The following is a 20,882-nucleotide window of genomic DNA, read 5'->3' on the forward strand; positions in this document are numbered from 1 at the left end:
TCGGGGGATCCGCGTCGTTCGATTCGCCGGATCATCCGCCTGTCACCAGCATGCGTCGCTCTGATTGGACACGACAAAGGCGTGTGTTTCGCTTCTAAACCAAATCCCCGCCTCCCTATTGGCTATCGCGACGCGTCAATCACGTCACGTGTTCAAAGTAATATGGCGGCGCAGTGTGGCCGCACTTGTATGAAGGAGGACAACATGAAAGTTCCTCTTTCTTTAAGGATCATCGCGGAGTGTCCGGTGACGAAGGCGAGAGCCTGTGATCTGCTGCTGCCGCACAGCAACGTCAGCACCCCGGTGTTCATGCCGGTCGGGACCCAGGGGACTTTGAAAGGCATCACAGCGGACCAGCTGAAGGGACTCGGGTGTCAGATCTGTCTCGGGAACACGTACCATCTTGGGATGAGGCCGGTGGGTCTTCATCCAAGAACTGATCATAACAGTTATTTTATTTTTATAGTTATAGTATGTCCAGGTGTTGTGTTGATTATCGTCCTCAAACCTGTACAAATATACACATCACAACAGACCATCTTATCATGTATCCATAATACAAACAAGATAATAATAATATTAGTTTATAAATGGATAACAATTATTTTTTGGTTGAAAAAGTGAAATTCAGGTAGAAAACTAGAAATAGTGCATTTCCAGAAGAAAATGCAGTGTGAATGCCCTGCTGTGCAGTAGTAGAAATATTAGTAGTAGAAGTATTAGTGGAATTAGTAGTTAAAGTAGAAGAAGTGGAATTAGTAGAAAAGGTAGAAGTAGTAGAAAAGTAAAAGTAGTTGTAGAATTAGTAGTAGAAGTAGTAGTAGCATTAGTATTAGAAGTAGTAGTGGAAGTAGTAGTAGTAGTAGCATTAGTAGTAGAAGTAGTAGTAGTAGTAGTAGTAGCATTAGTAATAAAAGTAGTAGTAGTAGCATTAGTAGTAAAAGTAGAAGTAGTTGTAGGATTAGTAGTAAAAGTAAAAGTAGTTGTAGAATTAGTAGTAAAAGTAAAAGTAGTTGTAGAATTAGAAGTAGTAGTGGAAGTAGAAGTAGTAGTAGCAGTAGTAGTGGTAGTAGTAGTAGCATTAGAAGTAGTAGTAAAAGTAGAAGTAGTAGAAAAGTAAAGTAGTTGTAGAATTACGAGTAGAAGTAGTAGTAGTAGTAGTATAAGTAGTAGGTCAAACTGGAACATGAGTTGAAACATGAGTTGAAGATTTTCCCAATTGAAATGAATGGGGTAGAAAAAGAGGAATAAAAGAAAGTGGTAGAGATAAAAGAAAGCTAGAACAAAAGAGAAGAGAGCTGAATTGATAAAAGTTTGAAACGGTTAAAATCAGATAAAATTTGTGGGTGGAGAAGCAGCACAAAGTTTAGGTCAGAAGAAAAGAGGATCTCAATTGTGTGAATGCTTCCCAGCATTCACACAATTATTCATAGTATTATAAAAAATAATAGTAACTTTTAAACAAAAAGTTCAAAACAATTGTAAGAAAGTAAGTCATTTGTATTTATAGAGCGCTTTTCCAGACCAGGGCCACAAAGCGCTTAAACAATCAAAACAATACTCAATAAAAAAACAACTTTAAATGTTAAATTGTTGACCTTATCTACTTGTATATAACAGGGGGTTTGTGTTGGCGATACTCGCACGACACAGGGTCAATGCTACAAAGTGTTGTGATACTGTAGTAACAAGGGTATATTTGTAGTATTGTCGAGTACTTGACTCTGGTGTTGCAGAATTTACAGACCACATGACTCTTGATGAACTGCTTTAATTTGTTTTGAAACCAAAATATGCCCCAAAATTAGCTTTAAATGCTACTGGAGTCGACTGTATCCTCTCGTCCTCAGTCATCACTGTGATCTTACCGGAATGTATTGTTCACTCAGCTACTGACTGCTTCCATCTAGCAGCTGGAAGTTTTATTGCAACAAAATAATAAACAAGTGCTGTGAATAATTGCATGTTAATTGTACATAAAAATAATTGTTTTATTTTACACTTATACTGAAATATAAACCACCAAAAGCTGTGATTACAATGAAATTTGTGTAAAAATAATACAGTTCTGTCAAATATCATTAGAGTATTGTGAAATATATAATGCATAACTAGTGAGTAAGTAACTAGTCTTTAAATATGACATTTTTGCGAGTATTTATTGCCCCTAAAACAAGATTTAGGATGATAAAAAAACATTTAATATTTTACATCTATTCATATATATTTTAACAAAAAGGTTATATAAAATAAAATAATCCTCCATTTTTCCCGACGGCCCCTCACAACTAATAAGTGTGGCCCCTGAGGAAAATGAATTGCTCACAACTGACCTAGAGATACAAATAATAGTAACTTGAAAACTAAACTTTAACAAATCCTCAAGTTCCTGAGTATTCAAAACCGATTGTTGACTGAAGAACTCGTACATAATCCGATCCGTTCTCTGTATCCAGGGGCAGGAGTTGATCGAAAAGGCTAAAGGACTTCATGGTTTTATGAACTGGGACAAGAATCTCTTGACAGTAAGTGTCGCACGATTGTCCGTCCAGGTCGGACGATAAAGTTTTAAGATTTTTGAATGAGTTTTGTTTGTTCAAGGACAGCGGAGGGTTTCAGATGGTGTCTCTGGTCGAGCTCTCCGAAGTCACGGAAGACGGCGTCAAGTTCAAATCCCCCTACGACGGCAAAGTGATCCTTCTGACCCCCGAGAAGTCCATCGACATCCAGAACAGCCTCGGTCTGTTGTTTATTTTTAAATAAAAACAAGATTATCTAACGTCTTTTTTTTGTTGGTCCAGGGTCAGATATCATGATGCAGCTGGACGACGTGGTCAGTAGCACAGTGACGGGGCCCCGAGTGGAGGAGGCCATGCACAGGTCCATCCGATGGCTGGACCGCTGCCTCGCAGCCAATAAGAATCCAAGTAAACAAAACCTGTTCGCGATCATCCAAGGAGGCCTTAATCCGGAGCTTCGGAAAACCTGCCTGGACGGTAAACTTCATCCCTACTGACAATATTTGGATCAAAGAACATTTCAACAGTCTTGTATCAACCATTTAGCCTTGTGTACTATCTTTTAAAGGTGTGTACTGGCATGAATCTGGCGATACGATCAATTGCGATACTGTAGTAACAAGGATATATTTGTAGTATTGTCGAGTACTTGACTCTGGTGTTACAGAATTTACAGACTACATGACTCTTGACGAAGTCGTCACTGATTTAATTCGTCTTGAAACCAAAATATGTCCAAACATCAGCTTTAAAAGCTGCTGTAGTCAACTGTATCCTCTTGTCCTCAGTCAACACCGGGATCTCGCAGGATTTCTATCTTCCTATAGCAAAGCCAGTGCATGTTAATTGTATTTATTATTATATTATAATAATAATAATTATAATTTAATTATATTATTAAATGAAAATCGCATTATTTTATTTTATACATATTAAATTATAATTTAAAAAAATAATAGATTTGTAAACAAAAACAAAACAATAGAGTGCTTTTAAATATCGGCAAGGTATCGTGTCGCAATATTTCGCGAGTATCAAAAATCTTGTTACACCCTTACTATTTATTATTATTTAGCATTCATTTACCGACTCTATTGATAATAAGAGTAGCAGATGAATAGCTTAAGCTAACTATTATCCTCTTAACGTTCTTTAATTAGCATCAAACTCTTCGTTCAGAAATGACCAAACGCGATGTTCCGGGCTTCGCCATCGGCGGCCTGAGCGGCGGCGAAGAGAAGGACGACTTCTGGCGCATGGTGACTCTGAGCACCGACCACCTACCTCGGGAGAAGCCTCGCTATCTGATGGGAGTCGGGTGAGTTCCTGTTTTTTATTAAACTGATGTTTCAATCGTGCGTGAGTTTGCGACGTTTTTTTTAACCTTTGTCTGCAGCTACGCCGTGGATCTGGTGGTGTGTGTGGCGCTGGGGTGTGACATGTTCGACTGTGTGTTTCCCACTCGTACGGCCGTGAGTTGTGTTAGCTTCAGGTGTCTTTCTTTCCTTTTTTGTGCGTTTAATTAGATTATTTTTGCATTGTTTTGTCAGAGATTCGGATCCGCCCTGGTGCCCTGGGGCTCAGTCCAGCTGAAGAATAAGCAGTACGCCAACGACCTTCAACCCATTGACCCCGACTGTTACTGTCCCACATGCAAAAGGTCTTTTAGAAATTGTATTTTGGAATTATTGGAACTAAAATATCCAACTGTATGTGTAAATATATAATTAATAATTAATAACAAATTCAATTATTTTATAAAAAAGGGAACTAATCCAACCTTTCTTTACACACATTACTGTAAGTAAATCAGGTTATAAAAAACGAATTTAACCTTTAAATATAAAAATGTTTGAATTCCAATTATACAATTAAAAAGTATTCATTTATTTATTCTGTACTGACACCACAACAAATTCCTATGTTGTGTTTACAATACTTGGAATAAAAGTTTCTGATTCTTGATTAAATTATTCAATAAAATAAAGTTCAACCTTAAAATAAATACATTATTAATTAAATTATTCAATAAAAACAAAGTTCAACCTTTAAATATACTGTACACATTAAAAAAATAATTATTCAATAAAAACTGTTCAACCTTAAAATATATACATTATAAATTAAATTATTTAATAAAAACAAAGTCAACCTTTAAATATATACATTATAAATTAAATTATTTAATAAAAACAAATTCAACCTTTAAATATATACATTATAAATTCAATTATTCAATCAAAATAAATTCAACCTTTTTAATATTCAAATTGTTGAATTTAATAATTAAAAAAATATATGAAATTCTTCAAAAAAAACAACACGATTTCAACAAAAGAAATGAATCAAGTTTCAGGTAAAATTCAACCATTTAAAATTCTGATGGTACTTCCTCAATAAAAACATTGTCAATTGCATAAGAGTTTTTTGTTATTTAGCTGTTTTTATTTCAAAACATCACTAATATAGTATTTAAACTTCAAATAAAAAAAATAAAAATGTTCAGGCTCATAATACTCATCATATGCATTAAAAACAATGTATAGACAATAGTATAAAATAATCATCAAATGTCCTCACGTCTCAGACACAGTCGGGCGTATCTTCACGCTCTGTTCAAGGCCGACACCGCCGCCATGCACCACGTCACCATCCACAACATCAACTACCAGGTGAGGACTAACCAAGGACTCGTTTCATGACGAAAAAACTGGCAAATCAAGCCCCCAAAAGAAACAACTTTATGGTGCTAAAGTTTGATCGTTCTCTCTCCCTGCAGCTCAGCCTCATGCGCTCCATGAGACGAGCCATCGAGGAGAAGAGATTCCCTGAGTTCATAAGAACGTTCATGAAGCGAATGTTTCCCTCGCGGGACCAGTACCCCGGCTGGGCCGTGGACGCGCTGGCCTCCGTCAACGTCTCGCTGGAGTGAAAAACATTTTAAAAACTCATTTTATGCCTTTGACTCGACAATTGTTTTCTACTTTTATATACGACTTGTCACGGGAATAATAATCTCGACGTGTTTACAGCTGTTTTTTTTCGCCTGTCATCGTGTCTAATGAGTGCGGTTTAAATGAACTATCTCCTTTGATACGCTCTTTTTGTTGTTACCATGGCTACACGGCCAGATCCACCCACTTGAAAATGGTTCATCTTACTGTTTTTCCCGTCTTTCCTCCGCCCGGGAGAACAGTGGAACTCGTGCTGACCGAAGGAAACGGATAAATAATTGGCTTCCTTATCGGTGTGTCTTGTACATTTTCTTAACGATGTTTTTGTTCTTGTTTACTTCACCTTGCGTTTTCGCCTCACGGCCACTAGGGGGCAAAGTTACTATAAAAAAGTGAGTGAACTGGTTCCAGTGGTTTTGTCTTGTACAATAAAAAGGTTGAAATTGTTCATAATCCTTTCGACATATTGTGAAACATTTGTCAATTTGTTGAGAAAACAACCCCCCCCCCTTCAACCCTGTAATTGAATATTGATCCGCCAACAGATGATGGTTTGTATCTCCATCAAACATGGTTCATTGTGATCGCTTCGTTTGAACTGAAGCCTGTGGCTCTTTTATTCATCAACATTTATCTTTCTGTGCAGATTTAATCATCGCTAAAACATCCACACACAGGGTGAAACCACTCGGATGCAGAAACTGTGAATATACAGAATATTAAAGTGTTTAATGACATGTTTGTAGCAATAAATAAATCATATTATTACAAATATATCAAGCATTAGATGCTAGATATAGGTTTAAATTCCAATTCTAGGATAAGTTCTAGGAATATCTAGGAAAAAAAGACTTTCTAAGTTGAGCTCCGACTCCCAAGAAGAAAACATAATTCTTGAAAATCAAACATGGAGCACTAAAGCACTTCTCTTTGCTTAATCATGTGTAAACCGTTTCAAACAAAGACACACACTCCACTTTACTCTTTTTAAACACACTCGTCCCCCCCGAGACTCTGTTTATGTTTCTATTTTTAACGTCAAACCAGTGAAGGTTCATGCAGCTCGTTAAAAACTTTAGAAGATTTGAACTTTTTTAGTTGTAACAAGGTCAAAAAATAAGGAGTTTAAATGTGATTTAATGCAATAAAAGCTCATTATTTCAAGATATGTTATAATCTCATATTTCAGGCGACACCAACAAATGTGATAACAGAAACTATTTCATTGTAAAAACAATAAAAACAATAGAAAAAAAAAACAAGACTCACAGTTTCCATAGCCCAAAAATGTGAAGACCAAAATAAAAGAGTAAACAATAGCAATAATTATATATAAAAAATGTATATTATATGAAGAATGTAGGCAATATTTGAAGAATATTACTGATAACATGCAATTTTTACAACTTTCATTGTATATTAAATTGTAATATCTACCATTAATTGTTTTATCATAATGATGCACAAACTGTTAAATACAAAGCTTGACTTGTCTTTTGGTTTGATATTTGTATTTCAGCTTTTGCTTTTTTATTTGTACTGCAGTTTATTATTGTTCCATGTGCTTTAGTTAAATAAAATGAAAAAAATATTTAACTATTGCTCATTGAAAAAAATGTTTTATGGTATTTCATTAATTAATTTAATTTAATTATTTTCAATTTATTAAAATACTTACATTTTATTCTAATAAAACAGTATTATTTCCTTGATTAAACATTGGGCATTATTAACATTTTGTTTCTTTATTATAACCTATTGAACATTAAAATAAATGGTATGTCTTTATTGAACTTGCCTTTTTAATGTTCAACGTAATCCTCTTTACACAGTGACTGTTGTGAAGGGCCATAATTGAAAAATATAAAGGAGCCAAACATCTGGATATAAAGGGGAAAAATCAAGCTAAACATGCTAAAATTGACATAAAAGCACTTATTAACATAGTAAGTAAATAAGTAAGTAATTTTTATTTGTATAGCACTTTTCCAGACCAGGGTCACAAAGCGCTTAAACAATCAAAACAATATTCAATAAAATATATACTTTAAAGGGCAAGATAAAACTGATAACACATAGTGTTAAACATCAGCTTAAACCATTAGGGTTCAATAAATATTAACAAAAATGACAAAATGATCCTAAAGAGAACAAAATATCAATTAATGGAATCCGTCATATACGAGTGGTGGGCAATTCAATTTCCTCCGGGGCCACATCTAATTCAGCGGTGGTTAATTCTATTTTATTCTGATATAAAAAAAATTTGAGAGGCAATATATTGTCACAATATATACAGGTATATATATATATATATATATATATATATATATATATATATATATATATATATATATATATATATATATATAATTATAGTTAGAAGTGACTGAAAATGAATAATAAAAGTTTAAACAAATTTTAAATAATTTTATTTATCTTATGAGTTTCTTTGACCACATACATACAGTCAAAGGGCTGCATGTGGCCCCCGGGCTGCACTTTTACCCAGTGAGATTTTTCGCACGATTCCTTCAACCTTCTTGCCAAGGATGGTCTGATGAAGCTTCATGAAGCAGTGTCGTCATTTTCAGAGCCCACTAGATGGCGGTCTCTGCGCTATAACCTTTGTTCTAATGAAACGTCACATCCTTTTATAAACTGATGGCGCCACCTACTGACCTCTAAACAACACTGCTTCATGAAGCTTCATCAAACCTATTTATACTTTTTTTTATGTAGAAAACTATGCATGTTAGTGGATCATCAAATTTTATGAAAAAAAAATAATGATGGACCGTGGTGTTTCATCCACCTATTGGGAGGGAGGGCCCTGGCACCACGACGACGACGACGACGCACCCAGACATGAAAAAAAAAAGGCACTTGTGGAGGATCACGTGGTGCGGATAGAAAATATTTAAAGTCAAAAGTAGCTCATCTTCGAGAGAGAAGTTCACATGATCGGGGGGCGTCTAGGTGGTCATGTGGTCCCGGAGTATCCCCCCGCGATCGTGTCTCCGCGGGCTCGCGGAAAGGAGGACGCGACCAGTTGCTCTCCAGCTGCCACTGTGGACTCTCTCGCGCGCGCCCGCGCACACGCATCGTCTACCTGTTGCCTCCGCAGGAGCAAAAGTCGCTCAGAGTTGAGAAGAAGAAGAAGAAGAAGAAGAAAAGGATGCTGAGGAAGATGATGCCATGAAGTGTGTGACTTGTTCCCTCGACAAGCGCGTGCGGTAGAAGCTGGAGTTGTGGGGTGGTCTGGGGTGGTCCACCTCCCACTCCTCTGCTGTGGATCCTCGTCTCTTCCTTCTGGTGCTCCCAAAGACAGGAGGAGGACAATGGTGGAGCTGGAGAAGGAAGTGCTCCCGCTGCCCCCCCGGTACCGGTTCCGAGACCTGTTGCTCGGTGACTGGCAGGCGGACGACAGGTAAGAAGAACCGGCGGCTCCTCAAAAAAAAAGCGTTTACGCACCGAACAGTGCGCCATAAGAAGAAGAAGAAAAAACATAGCACACCCTTAAAAAAAAAGTCTAGTTGTTGAGCATGAAGATCATCCTTCCATCGCAGCATCGGGTGTCGGGGCTTCATGTCTTGTTGATCCATGTCACACCCAGAATTCAGATTCCATTTTTGGATTTCTCTCCTTTTTTTTATCAAGAAGAGATTTAAAGACAAAAAAAAAAGCAGGTGGTTTTCTGGGAGATTTGGGGTCTCTGGTGGGGGTGAACCTCCCCATGAGCCCTTCTTTCACTTCATCATGTCTACATGTAAAATAATATATTGATCTGAAAATAACATCTTAAACACATTACAAAACTACAAGAGAACTCGAAAAGCACCGAGTCCTTGCATAAGTCTGCCAAGGAGACCATTTCAGATTAAAACACAGCTGTTGCTTGATTCAGGAATTAGAGCATAGACTAATAATATAAATAAAATAAATATTGAGCAGGAACTTTAAGTGCCAAAGATTAACCAGTAGACCATTCTGATGTTAGGTATTTTACTACTAATTATACCTGGTAACTATCGTGTATGGGCAAGAATCTGTACCGTACGACATGTATCAGGAGAGGCAAGGATGTGATATATTGTTATACTGTAGTAACAAGGATATATTCGTAGTATTGTTTGAGTATTTGACTCTGGTGTTGCAGAATTTACAGACCACATGACTCTTGACGAAGTCGTAACTTCTTCCATTTGTTTTCAAACCAAAATATGTCCAAACATCAGATTTTAAAAATCTGCTGGAGTCGACTGTATCCTCTCGTCCTCAGTCATCCCAGAGATATTGCAGGATTTCTTTGTTCATTTAGCTGCGGAGGATGAAATGATTGATGCCATCTAGTGGCCGAAAATTGAATTTGAATATGTGCATGTTAATTGTAAATTATTTTAAATAAAAAGATTGAATAGAGAGATGTTAACTATCGATGCAGTATCATGAAAAAACATTTGGATATTAAAGTCTATCTGTATTTCCTCGTCTACCATACAGTCTCAAAAATGAATGGATTTTTTAGTACTTTTTTCTTTTGTTTTGCTAGTTTTAAATGGTGGTCAGCAGCAGTTAAAAGCCATTCAAGTGAACAACAACTTTTGAACTTTCCAACATACAACTTCAGAGTAGATTTCTTAAAAACCAGGGGTGTGAACTCAGTTAAATTAAAGGGGCCGAAATCTTAAAGCAATATTATTTGTGGTCCTAACAAAATGTATATTCACCAACATCGGGAGTCTTTTTATTTTTGGAGGCTGAATTTGTGTTAATTTTCTCTGTATTTTGTTCTACATCGATAACGTTTAATACCTTTCCTTCAACTGCTTTACTCTTATTAAAAGTGTTTCTTATGATAATGATAATAATAATACATTGTACTTATCTTGTCACAAATACTGGCATATTTATAGGTCAAAGTAGATATAATATAAACAATAATGTACTTGGATTTTGAGCCAAGCGTTAGGCGGGCCACATAAAATGACTTGGCAGGTCATATTATATATTTGATAGGTGTTCTTAAGATCATTGATATAGAAAAACATATGTATGCAATACACATATACTTAAAACTGTTAATATGAAAATTAGGAGTCAAAAAAGAGAACTTCCTATTATAATAGATAAACAAGAAACAAAAAAAGCATCCCATAATTGTCTCTTTCTTCTCTGTGAGACCTCAGGATCAGATCCAGGAAGTTCATTTCAATGGTTTCCTTCAACCACCAACCCAAGGTATCTGGGAATTGTGGGTATTGTCCTATCGCTATGCTAAGCTAATGTACAACAGCTACGACTTCTTAAGGAGAACCATGAGCTTAGACTTTTAGCTGCTTCAGAATGTCGTCAGTGTGTTAGCGTTCATTTTTATAATCCGTGAGCATCTGTTCTAGACCTAAGGGTCGGGGAGATCCACGGAGAGTTAATTATTTCACGGGTAAGATGGCGTCCACACCTCCCTGCCTCCATGATCCCCCATAATTCCCGATGTCGACGGTGAACCATCTGCCACCAGTGGTCAGTCGCGTCGACGTGGGCGTCCTCGGTAACAGACTATTAACCTTTTCCTGCTCTCGAAACATCCATCGGTGATTTACTGGTTAATCCGGCTCCTTCATTATACGATCTAATGTGACCCCCCATGTGGTCTCGCTCGGGCTCGTGGCTTTTTTTTTTTTCCAATCAACCACTTGGTGGAAGTGGAAGATCTCACACAGCGTTGTGCGTCTCTGGTGACAAATTATCTTCCAATCCTCGTCTCTGACGAGCCCCTTTGTTTTCCGGAGGACGCCCGAGTCGAACTCTAGGGATCTTCTGGACCTTTTGTCATTGGTCAGCAGTGGCCCGAGGACAGATGTTTCCATTCACCCGGACCACCCACTCAAGGACAGTCTTGGAAATCCCAGGAGACACGAAACACTTTCTTTGGTCATCCCTGAACCTATCCCTGGATTACGGGGAATACGTTAGAAGGGATTATCTTCCCCCACAAGATATATAAAATGTGTTTTCTGTAGACGATGTACTTCATGTGAGATGGCGTGAGCTATGACAACAATATTGAAGGATAGATAAAAACCCTGAAGGTGTCGTCTTTTGGAAGGATGTTCAAAAATGGTGACAAAAGCATATTCATTAAATGTATAAAAGGAAATATTTGAAGGGAAAAAAGGCTACAAAAACATTTCTTTTTAAATAATACAGATAATGGTAACAGTGTGACCCTATAGGGGCCCGATTTATTTGGCCCCCATCAAGGCAAAGTATCATTCTAGATAATTTGATTAAACTCTGAAGTTTTTTATATATGGTCTTTAATCGAATGAGTTTGATAGAATTATTAATGATGGATGGATGGATGGATGGATGGATGGATGGATGGATGGATGGATGGATGGATGGATGGATGGATGGATGGATGGATGGATGGATGGATGGATGGATGGATGGATGGATGGATGGATGGATGGATGGATGGATGGATGGATGGATGGATGGATGGATGGATGGATGGATGGATGGATGGATGGATGGATGGATGGATGGATGGATGGATGGATGGATGGATGGATGGATGGATGGATGGATAGTAATTAAAAGTGTTTTTTTTTGTTTTTTTTCACCTAAAAAACTCAGCCCAACGCTGCGCTTCTGAAATTGATATTGGATGAGATTACAAGGAATGTATCCGGGCAGAAGATATTTCATTCCTCGGTTACAAAGCTGGTCTAACCCCGGGGGCCACAAATCAATCATTTCATATCGTCTACCCATGAGAGCCCGTCGGTAAAAAAAAAGCAATAGCGGAGGAGCTCTCTAATAAAGATAAACAAATGTTAATTGACACTTTAAGAAAATCTAATAACACAAATTGACCCATTTGTTTTTCAACGTTATTCTGATCTTGTCCAGTTTTATATAATAATCTACCTTTTGTTGACGGACACATTGTGTTCGTTCAACAGAGAAGCATCAATGCTTTCATGAAACACATTATTTAAGCCACGGACTGAAGAGAAAACAGCTTGTTGTGTTTATTCCGAGTGAGACAATATCCATTCAAACTAACAGATTTCTGATTTAACACATGATCGAGCTTCTAGATCTGCAACAAAGTTTTTTTTTATCCACGGTTTCAATGTGACATCTGCGATTACCACATCTGGAAAATCGCTCGACCGTAGCCGATCGACTCGCGGCAGCTCATGTCACACATCTTTGTCGGATTTGATTCGCGTTTGGGGGAAACGTCGGCTCCGCTTCGCAAAGACGCCGCGAAGTCCATCACGTCCATCAGCAGAGGTCGTGTCGAGTAGATTCAGTGGAATGATCGTTTGAAATTTTTGAGCTACAAAAGACCAAATTTTACAGTATTGATAAAATATTTCTATTTATTTATAAGGATATATTGATGATTGTTATTATCTAAACCGTACTAGTGTAGAAATGACATGGCAGTTATAACGATATATCGTAATATTTCTATTCACAATACTGTATTGATATTAAAAAAATAGTGAGTGTATAAAAGACTCTCATTCGATGTTTTATTTAATATATAACACTGAAATATTCACTATGTGTATTCATTTGTGTGCTGCAGTTAAACCTCCGGCCACTAGATGGCAACGTTTGTCATTTCCTTCCAAGCCAAAGTAAAAACATAACCAAACAAATGGAGGCAATGAGTTAAAAAGAGAAGAAAGACAAAGTTGAAAGTAAAATAAACACTGACAGATACTGGATATTGCATGTTGTTGTTTGAGACTGTTGATGCACTTCATTGTTTATTGTTAATGTAAGTTTACATTTTTCGTTAGTATTTTTAAAAACTATTTCCTACAAGCACTTTCACATTTGATGAGAGAAAGTATTTGCTCTTTTCTTTGTTGTAAAAACCAGAAAAAGTGTTGTTTCTTTAAAGAAACAATATATCAGTTTTTACAGTATCGAAATATATCTCAATACATCGTATCTTCACACAAGTATCGTGATACGTATCGTATCGCCAGATTCTTCGCAATACACAGCCCTAGTAGTACTATTTAGTAGTACAAACGAATAGGATTCAGAAGACAATATGTGTTTGTTTTTGTGTGTACAAAGCATGAAATGGTAGAAATAAAAATTATATATTCAATATATAAATAAAATTCAAGTGTTGAGAGAAAGAAAACTAAAAGGTTCTTGTCGTGGAATAGGTTTAGCCGACATTTTACTACTATGTCATCTGCATAGATGTTAACACAACCTTGAACAACAAACTTTGGTCACCATTGCACCATTTATTTTGTTCATTATTTTTAAATGTATTTATTGTTGCTTCTTACTAGCAGAGCATGTTAGCAAAAATCCACATGGAACTTATCTCCGACATATCGGGACAGATTTATTTAAAGACCTTCAAAAAGTTATTTTGCTAACAGACATAAACCAGACAAAAACATAAACTTACTGGCACAGGTAACACAATTAGCAAAAAATACATATTTGTTTGATTGTTTGGAACAAAGTAATAGGAAATACAATAGAAAATACATACTGTAGTTAAGTACTTTTTCTAGTTGACATTGGTGTCCGATAGAGGATGTCGTCAACGAAATTTTGTCACCATAGTTACAAGAATGTTTAATTATTTTTCAACGATTCTGGTTTTGTTGCTACTTGATGAAAAAATGTTGACGCAGTATTCCTTCATAGGTTTTGAAAAATCCTGATGGTACTTGGTAAAAAAAAAGTCAACCCATAATCAATATTTACTGAAATTGTATTTTTTTGCGATAAACCCAGACAAAATATAAAAATCATTCATTCATTCATGCTGGAGCCGATCCCAGTATCATAGGGCGAGAGGCAGGGGACACCCTGAACAGGACGCCATATTAGAGTGAAATTCTGTGAGTTTTCCGAACAAAGTCGCGAGGAAAAAAAAAAACCTGCTACTTCAACTTCAACTTCAACGATCACTTCCTTAATCGCCAGCAGTCGATTCCTCTCTCAGTCCTCTTCGCTACCCTCACACACTTTTTACCCACAAGGACACTCTATAGCATTTTTTATTCTTCCATTGACCTCAAAGTCCGAGATTAATTGCACAGCCGAGTGTCAACCCTCCGTGCGTCCAGTCAAGCGTGCGTACAAAAAAATAAATGTTTTCGCGTTGACGCTCCTGCGAGGGTGAGAGCGCAATTATGAGCTCGGGTCAGAGTGTTGAGCTGGAATCATGAGCCGCCGCGAGGACGGTTAGCGAAGCCGGACGGACTCGTAACACAAAGCGACAGAAAGCTTAATTATGTGTTCGCTGTTAGACTCGTCTGTTTAGATCGTAGCGACTTGATTAGCGGATAATATATACATATATATATATATATATATATATATATATATATATATAATGATTCTCCTACGAGTCTGTTTTCTTCTCTCCAGAGCGAGAGTCCATTCTCTCGTCGTCGTCTCGGCTCTGATTGAAGTGTCTACAATCGCACGTTAGCTCGTGTCGAGAAGCACCTCCTCAGACGGACGAGTGCGTTCAGACCTACCGGGCGCCTCGCACTTCTTAAAAATCTTTCCGCCCGTATCACTCACGGCTCCGCGGGGATCACTTACGTCGTCGTGATGGATCGTTCACCTCTTCACTTTGTTTTTGCTTCGTCAAGTGCGTAGAGAACAGTTTTGTTCCGGATGAAACGTTTCATAAACTTGTTTATGACTTGACTAAATATACCTGTATACAACTTTTTTATTGATACAAATTGTTCTCATCTGAGCCCCGTCATCTCTAAGAATCAAGCCAGTGACACTTAACTGAAGATGGTGTCCTGAATTTATCACTAACCGGAGACAAGTGTAGAATTAATGGCTGTTTTCGCCTTTTGGCTCAGCTCTTTTTTGATCAGGAACAATAGGAATACAACATCCTTTTGACAGAAGAAGTTGATTGAGATTCCAGTGTGGATACTTACAAATACGCTATTACTGCAAACAAGAAGAACAAAAAAAGCAACTAAGATTTTGGTGCATGATAATTCAATTAATTGGCCCCAGAATAATACTGTCAGAACAAGGTCCATTTTAAAGTAAAAAAAAATGATCAAGAGAATCCTGGAAGAATGTAGGTCAGTGTCTGTTACAGTGTAAATAAAACTAACCTCAACATAATACTCATAGAATTTAGGTGAAAATGGGTTCTAATAGTAAAATTAAGTCCCCTAAATAGTACTGACAGAATGTTAGACAAAGATAGAACTAATGGAAATTTTAATACAAAATAATACTGGCAGAATGTAAAACAGAGATGGTACTAATGGGAAAATGTAGCCTCAAAATAATACTGACAGGATGTAATACAAAGATCATACTAATGGAAAAATGTAGCCTCAAAAAAATACTGACATAATGTAATACAGAGATGGTACTTATGGAAAAATGTAGCCTCAAAATAATACTGACAGAATGTAATACAGAGATGGTACTTATGGAAAAATGTAGCCTCAAAATAATGCTGACAGAATGTAATACAACAATAGTACTGATGGGAAAATGTAGCCTCAAAATAATACTGACAGAATGTAATACAGAGATGGTACTGATGGAAAAATGTAGCCTCTAAATAATACTGACAGAATGTAATACAAAGATAGTACTAATGGAAATGTTAACACAAAATAATACTGACAGAATGTAATACAGAGATGGTACTAATGCAAAAATGTTGCCTCAAAATAATGCTGACAGAAGGTAATACAACAATAGTACTAATGGAAATGTTACCACAAAATAATACTGACAGAATGTAATACAAAGAAGGTACTAATGGAAAAATGTAGCCTCAAAATAATACTGACAGAATGTAATACAACGAAGGTACTAATGGAAAATGTAGCCTCAAAGTAATACTGACAGAATGTAATACAAAGATAGTACTAAAAATGTAGCCTCAAAAGAATGCTGACAGAATGTAATACAAAGAAGGTACTAATGGAAAAATGTAGCCTCAAAATAATACTGACAGAATGTAATACAAAGAAGGTACTAATGGAAAAATGTAGCCTCAAAGTAATACTGACAGAATGTAATACAAAGATAGTACTAAAATGTAGCTTCCGATAAAGTTGACAGGACGTAACAAAGTAAAAATGTGGCCCACAAAAGAATACTGGTAGAACAGCACATAGTGTATTTGATGAAGCTACCGTAAAATAATTTTGGCAGAATACAAAACAAAGTGTTTTGCGATAGAAATATTTGGTCCCCAAAATGATACTGACAGAGTTGTGAATTGAAAAATACATTTTGTGCAGCATTGAAGTCGACGCCGAGAATAAACTTCAGCCTCAAAGTGATTTATTGTTTTGTTTGTGAAGCTGAGCGTCTGAGCAGCTTCAACACACACGTGTGTGTGTCTGAGCAGCTTCAACACACACGTGTGTGTCTGAGCAGCTTCAACACACACGCGTGTGTCTGAGCAGCTTCAACACACACGCGTGTGTCTGAGACGAGACAGCGACGCTGCACAAATATAATTCATAAATAATTTATGTCTCGCTCTCTTCTTCTTCTTCTTTTGTGAAAAGGAATGTGTTGAGGTGAAGAACGATCAAGAGAAGAAAACAATGAACATTCTGGTAAAACCGTGAGCAAAATGAAGGGTTTGCCAGAGATAAGAGATTTAATCTTGATCCAGACCAGGATCTACACGACCATCGATCCTCCAGTGTTTGTGCTCACGAGGTCGAGGTTCAATTATACAGCGACGACGTCTCATGAGCTGCTCTTCAGACGAGTGAGCAGAACATGTCGACATCAGCAGTTATCGTTTCACTCTCAGATAAACACCGGCTCACACCTCAGTAAGAAAACTGTCATTACTGTGGGGTTTTTAACCAAACATTTCTCCTGATTTTTCCTTTTTCCAAAACTAAAATGATGAATTCAATAAAATGAGATAGATAGGAAAATAAAGAATTTTGTATGAGCTTAATCTCGTAATAAAGTATTATTCTACGACTTTAATCTTCTAATAAAGTTTTTTGTAAGACTTTAATCTCGTAATAAAGATTTTTTCGTACGACTTTAATCAAAAAAAAAGAAGCATTTTCCTACTTAAATCACGTAATAAAGTATTTTCCTACGACTTTAATCTTGTGATATAGTATTTTGTACGACTTCAATCTCGTAATAAAGTGTTTTTTTTAGGCTTAAATCACATTCTAAAGTATTTTACTACAACGTTAATCTCGTAATAAAGTATTTTCCTACAACTTTAATCTCCTAATAAAGTATTTTCCTACGACTTTAATCTCGTAATAAAGTATTTTGTACGACTTAAATCACATTATAAAGTATTTCCCTACAACTTTAATCTCGTAATAAAGTATTTTGTACGAATTTAATCTCGTTATAAAGTATTTTGTACGACTTCAATCTCGTAATAAAGTGTTTTTTTTAGGCTTAAATCACATTCTAAAGTATTTCCCTACAACTTTAATCTCGTAATAAAGTATTTTCCTACGACTTTAATCTCGTAATTAAGTATTTTGTACGACTAAAATTACATTATAAAGTATTTTCCTTAAACTTTAATCTCGTGATAAAGTATTTTCCTACGACTTTAATCTCGTAATAAAGTTTTTTTCCTACGACTTTGATCTCGTAATAAAGTTTTTTCCTACGACTTTAATCTCATCATAAAGTATTTTGTATGATTTAAATCACAAAGTATTTCCCTTACGACTTTAATCTCGTAATTAGGTATATTGTACGACTTTAATCATGTAATAAAGTATTTTCATACAACTTTAATCTTTCAATAAAGTATAAGCAAAAGCACTATACAAATATTACTTACTTACTTACTTACTGTTCTTTTAAGTAAAGTTTGAGATTAAAGATTGATTAATGCAATTAAAAAGGCACAAGCTTAGTTAAATTCATTAATTAATCAACATTAATGAATGGTTTGCGATTGATCGCTTCATTTTAAACCCCTGTTTTAACCATTGATTTATGAATTAAATCACACCTGTGGTTCCTTAATACTCTCAGATTAATTCTTCATTTCATTTTCAAATCCAGTCACTTTGTACCAGCATAACTGAGAATTCTACTCAAAAATTGACGTGCTAGTTTAATGAATTAAAAAAAAAAGAAACCTTCCGCTAGCTACCATCTTAGCATGAGGGAGGATCTCAAGTATTTTGTGGGTCTTGTTCACGAGTGAGGGAAGATCAACGGGCAGATACGTGCGGCATCAACCGTTATGCAGACGATGCACCGATTTGTGTTGCTAACCCTAAGGAAAAAGCTCTCAGTAAACTGCTAGCTGTAGTTCCTACCTTCACCTATAGAAGGCAACAATAACAATGGCTGAGTGAAAACACTCTACAGCTAAATGTGGACAAAACTGACACACTGGTGATTGCTCCTGATGATAAGGTTCCAGGGTTGAGTCAGTACTTGGGTGACTTAAGTCAGTCTGTCAAACTGAGCCTGAGAAACCTGGGTGTTGTATTTGATAAAGACATGTCTCTTGTTCGACACTGCAGAAAACTGACCAGAAACTGTTTCCTTCAACTGAGAAAAATCTCTAAACTTAGGAAAATGTTGTCACAACATGACAACTTGTTTCTTCTCGTCTGGACTATTGTAACAGTTTGTTTTCATGTCTTAACAAGAAGGATCTGTCTCGCCTGCAGTTGATTCAGAACTCTGCAGCGAGAATTCTAACCCGCTCTAGTAGAAGAACTCACATTTCTCCGATCCTTAAAACTCTTCACTGGCTTCCAGTTTCTTTCAGGATCAACTTTAAAATTCTGGTTCTTACTTTCAGATCTATTCATGGTCAGGCTCCTCCTTACATCACTGATCTGATCCAGCCTTACACCCCAGCTCGGGCTCTGAGGTCTGTGGATCAGAATCTACTGATGGTTCCTGAACACGGTTCAGGACCAGAGGAGAGAAATCCTTCCAGGCTGTTGCTCCTAAGCTTTGGAACGATCTTCCTCTCTCTTTGCGCTTGATGGATCTACTGACTCCTTCAAGAAACATCTAAAGACGTTTTTATTTGTTCAGGCTTTTCCTGGATTTTCTGGAACTCCTGTTTTGTTATCAGTTTTATCTTCACCTTTAAAGTATATACTTTATTGAGTATTGTTTTGATTGTTTAAGCGCTTTGTGACCCTGGTCTGGAAAAGCGCTCTACAAATAAAAATTACTTACTTACTCACTTACTTTAGTATCTTAAATGTTGAGGATATATATACATATATTCCAATGATTAATGTTATTTTTGTTGCATTATAACATCCCGTGTGAGTCTCAATGCTGGTCGATTAAAGCAGTAATACGTAACATTAAAAGATGGTTTCTGGCTCCCTCCCATGTCAGAACAGAGTAACTGCATCGTCATGGAACCTTTCCGTTGCCACAAACGTAAACGTAAGATTAAAACTTCGGTTGTTTCATCTTAATATTGTGTATTCTTTTTAAGCGCTTTGTGACCCTGGTCTGGAAAGGCGCTATACAAATAAAAATTACTTACTTACTTACTTACTTACTATAGGGTAGGAACCGAAAGAACATGTGGGTACAATCGGCCGAAAACTAAAAAAAAAAATCCCAGATTCACGAGTTAAATTCCGATCAAAGAAGATTATCCTCCGTGTAAACAACAAGTCGTCCCGAAAAAAATCACATTTGAAGTCGTAGCTTTCCGCCTCCTCCTCTCATCTCTAAATCTCACTGACAAATGCATCGCTTGCAAATGGACTCGCACACATTTCGTCTGTCATCGACGGATCTCCTGCCTCGACGCACTAAAATAAGAGACATTTGAAGCAGCGCAGCAGCCAGACATCGCTTCCTTCTTCCCTTCTCGTCGATGACAGCTCATCAGCAGAAAACCTCGGCTCGGCTTCAAACTCTTAATTTCAAGAAGGAGAAACAACATGAAAGCAGCTTCCCCTCCTCGGTCGGCGCAGCAGGAGCGCTTCCTTCCGTCCAGAAATTTCTGCGCAAATGACTGCCTTTGGTTTCTTAAAATAATCTCTAATTGGCTGACGCCTTCACACCCGCCGTCAATCTATCTCCGTCGACTCCCGGCTAGAAAACCTTTGACCTCCCTTCGTCTGCCCACGTTCTCCTTCCGTCCGACGCTTAATCCGGCGAGAGCGCCGAGGAGCAGGATTCATCGATAACGTCAATATTTACGTCTCTTTTACTCGGCAGGCATTAGTAGTGGAACAGTGAGTTGATTAGACCGGGATCAGTTGGTATTAGAAGATGGTGAGAAAAAAACACTGTTATTTATAAAGAGCAGGTGACCTAGTTTAAATCATGATGCATTAAAATCATTATACATATATTATTATTATATAATTTTTATTAACAAAGAATGTCTTGG

The 20,882-nt window shown here is 36.8% G+C and overlaps 2 protein-coding genes across 3 annotated transcripts in view; both read left to right on the forward strand.

Annotated features, from left to right (window-relative positions):
* The first annotated feature begins 184 nt into the window (after positions 1-184).
* Positions 185-5,935, forward strand: qtrt1 (queuine tRNA-ribosyltransferase 1). Its single transcript, XM_087809174.1, has 9 exons — positions 185-417; positions 2,457-2,525; positions 2,602-2,740; positions 2,802-2,996; positions 3,699-3,837; positions 3,916-3,991; positions 4,070-4,179; positions 5,107-5,191; positions 5,299-5,935. Exons 1-9 carry the CDS (start codon positions 190-192, stop codon positions 5,449-5,451), a joined length of 1,194 nt encoding a protein of 397 aa, XP_087665300.1. The 5' UTR covers positions 185-189; the 3' UTR covers positions 5,452-5,935.
* Positions 5,936-8,511: 2,576 nt separating this feature from the next.
* Positions 8,512-20,882, forward strand: part of kcnt2b (potassium sodium-activated channel subfamily T member 2b) — a 78,459-nt gene continuing 66,088 nt past the window's right edge. For both annotated transcript variants that reach the window (XM_087808782.1, XM_087808783.1), the window contains exon 1: positions 8,512-8,903. In XM_087808782.1, the coding sequence (XP_087664908.1) occupies positions 8,815-8,903 (89 nt within the window). In that variant the 5' untranslated portion in view covers positions 8,512-8,814. The remainder of the gene's footprint in view (positions 8,904-20,882) is intronic.

This window comes from Callionymus lyra, chromosome 15 (assembly GCF_982586985.1).
Source record: "Callionymus lyra chromosome 15, fCalLyr1.hap1.1, whole genome shotgun sequence".
Taxonomy (NCBI): domain Eukaryota; kingdom Metazoa; phylum Chordata; class Actinopteri; order Syngnathiformes; family Callionymidae; genus Callionymus; species Callionymus lyra.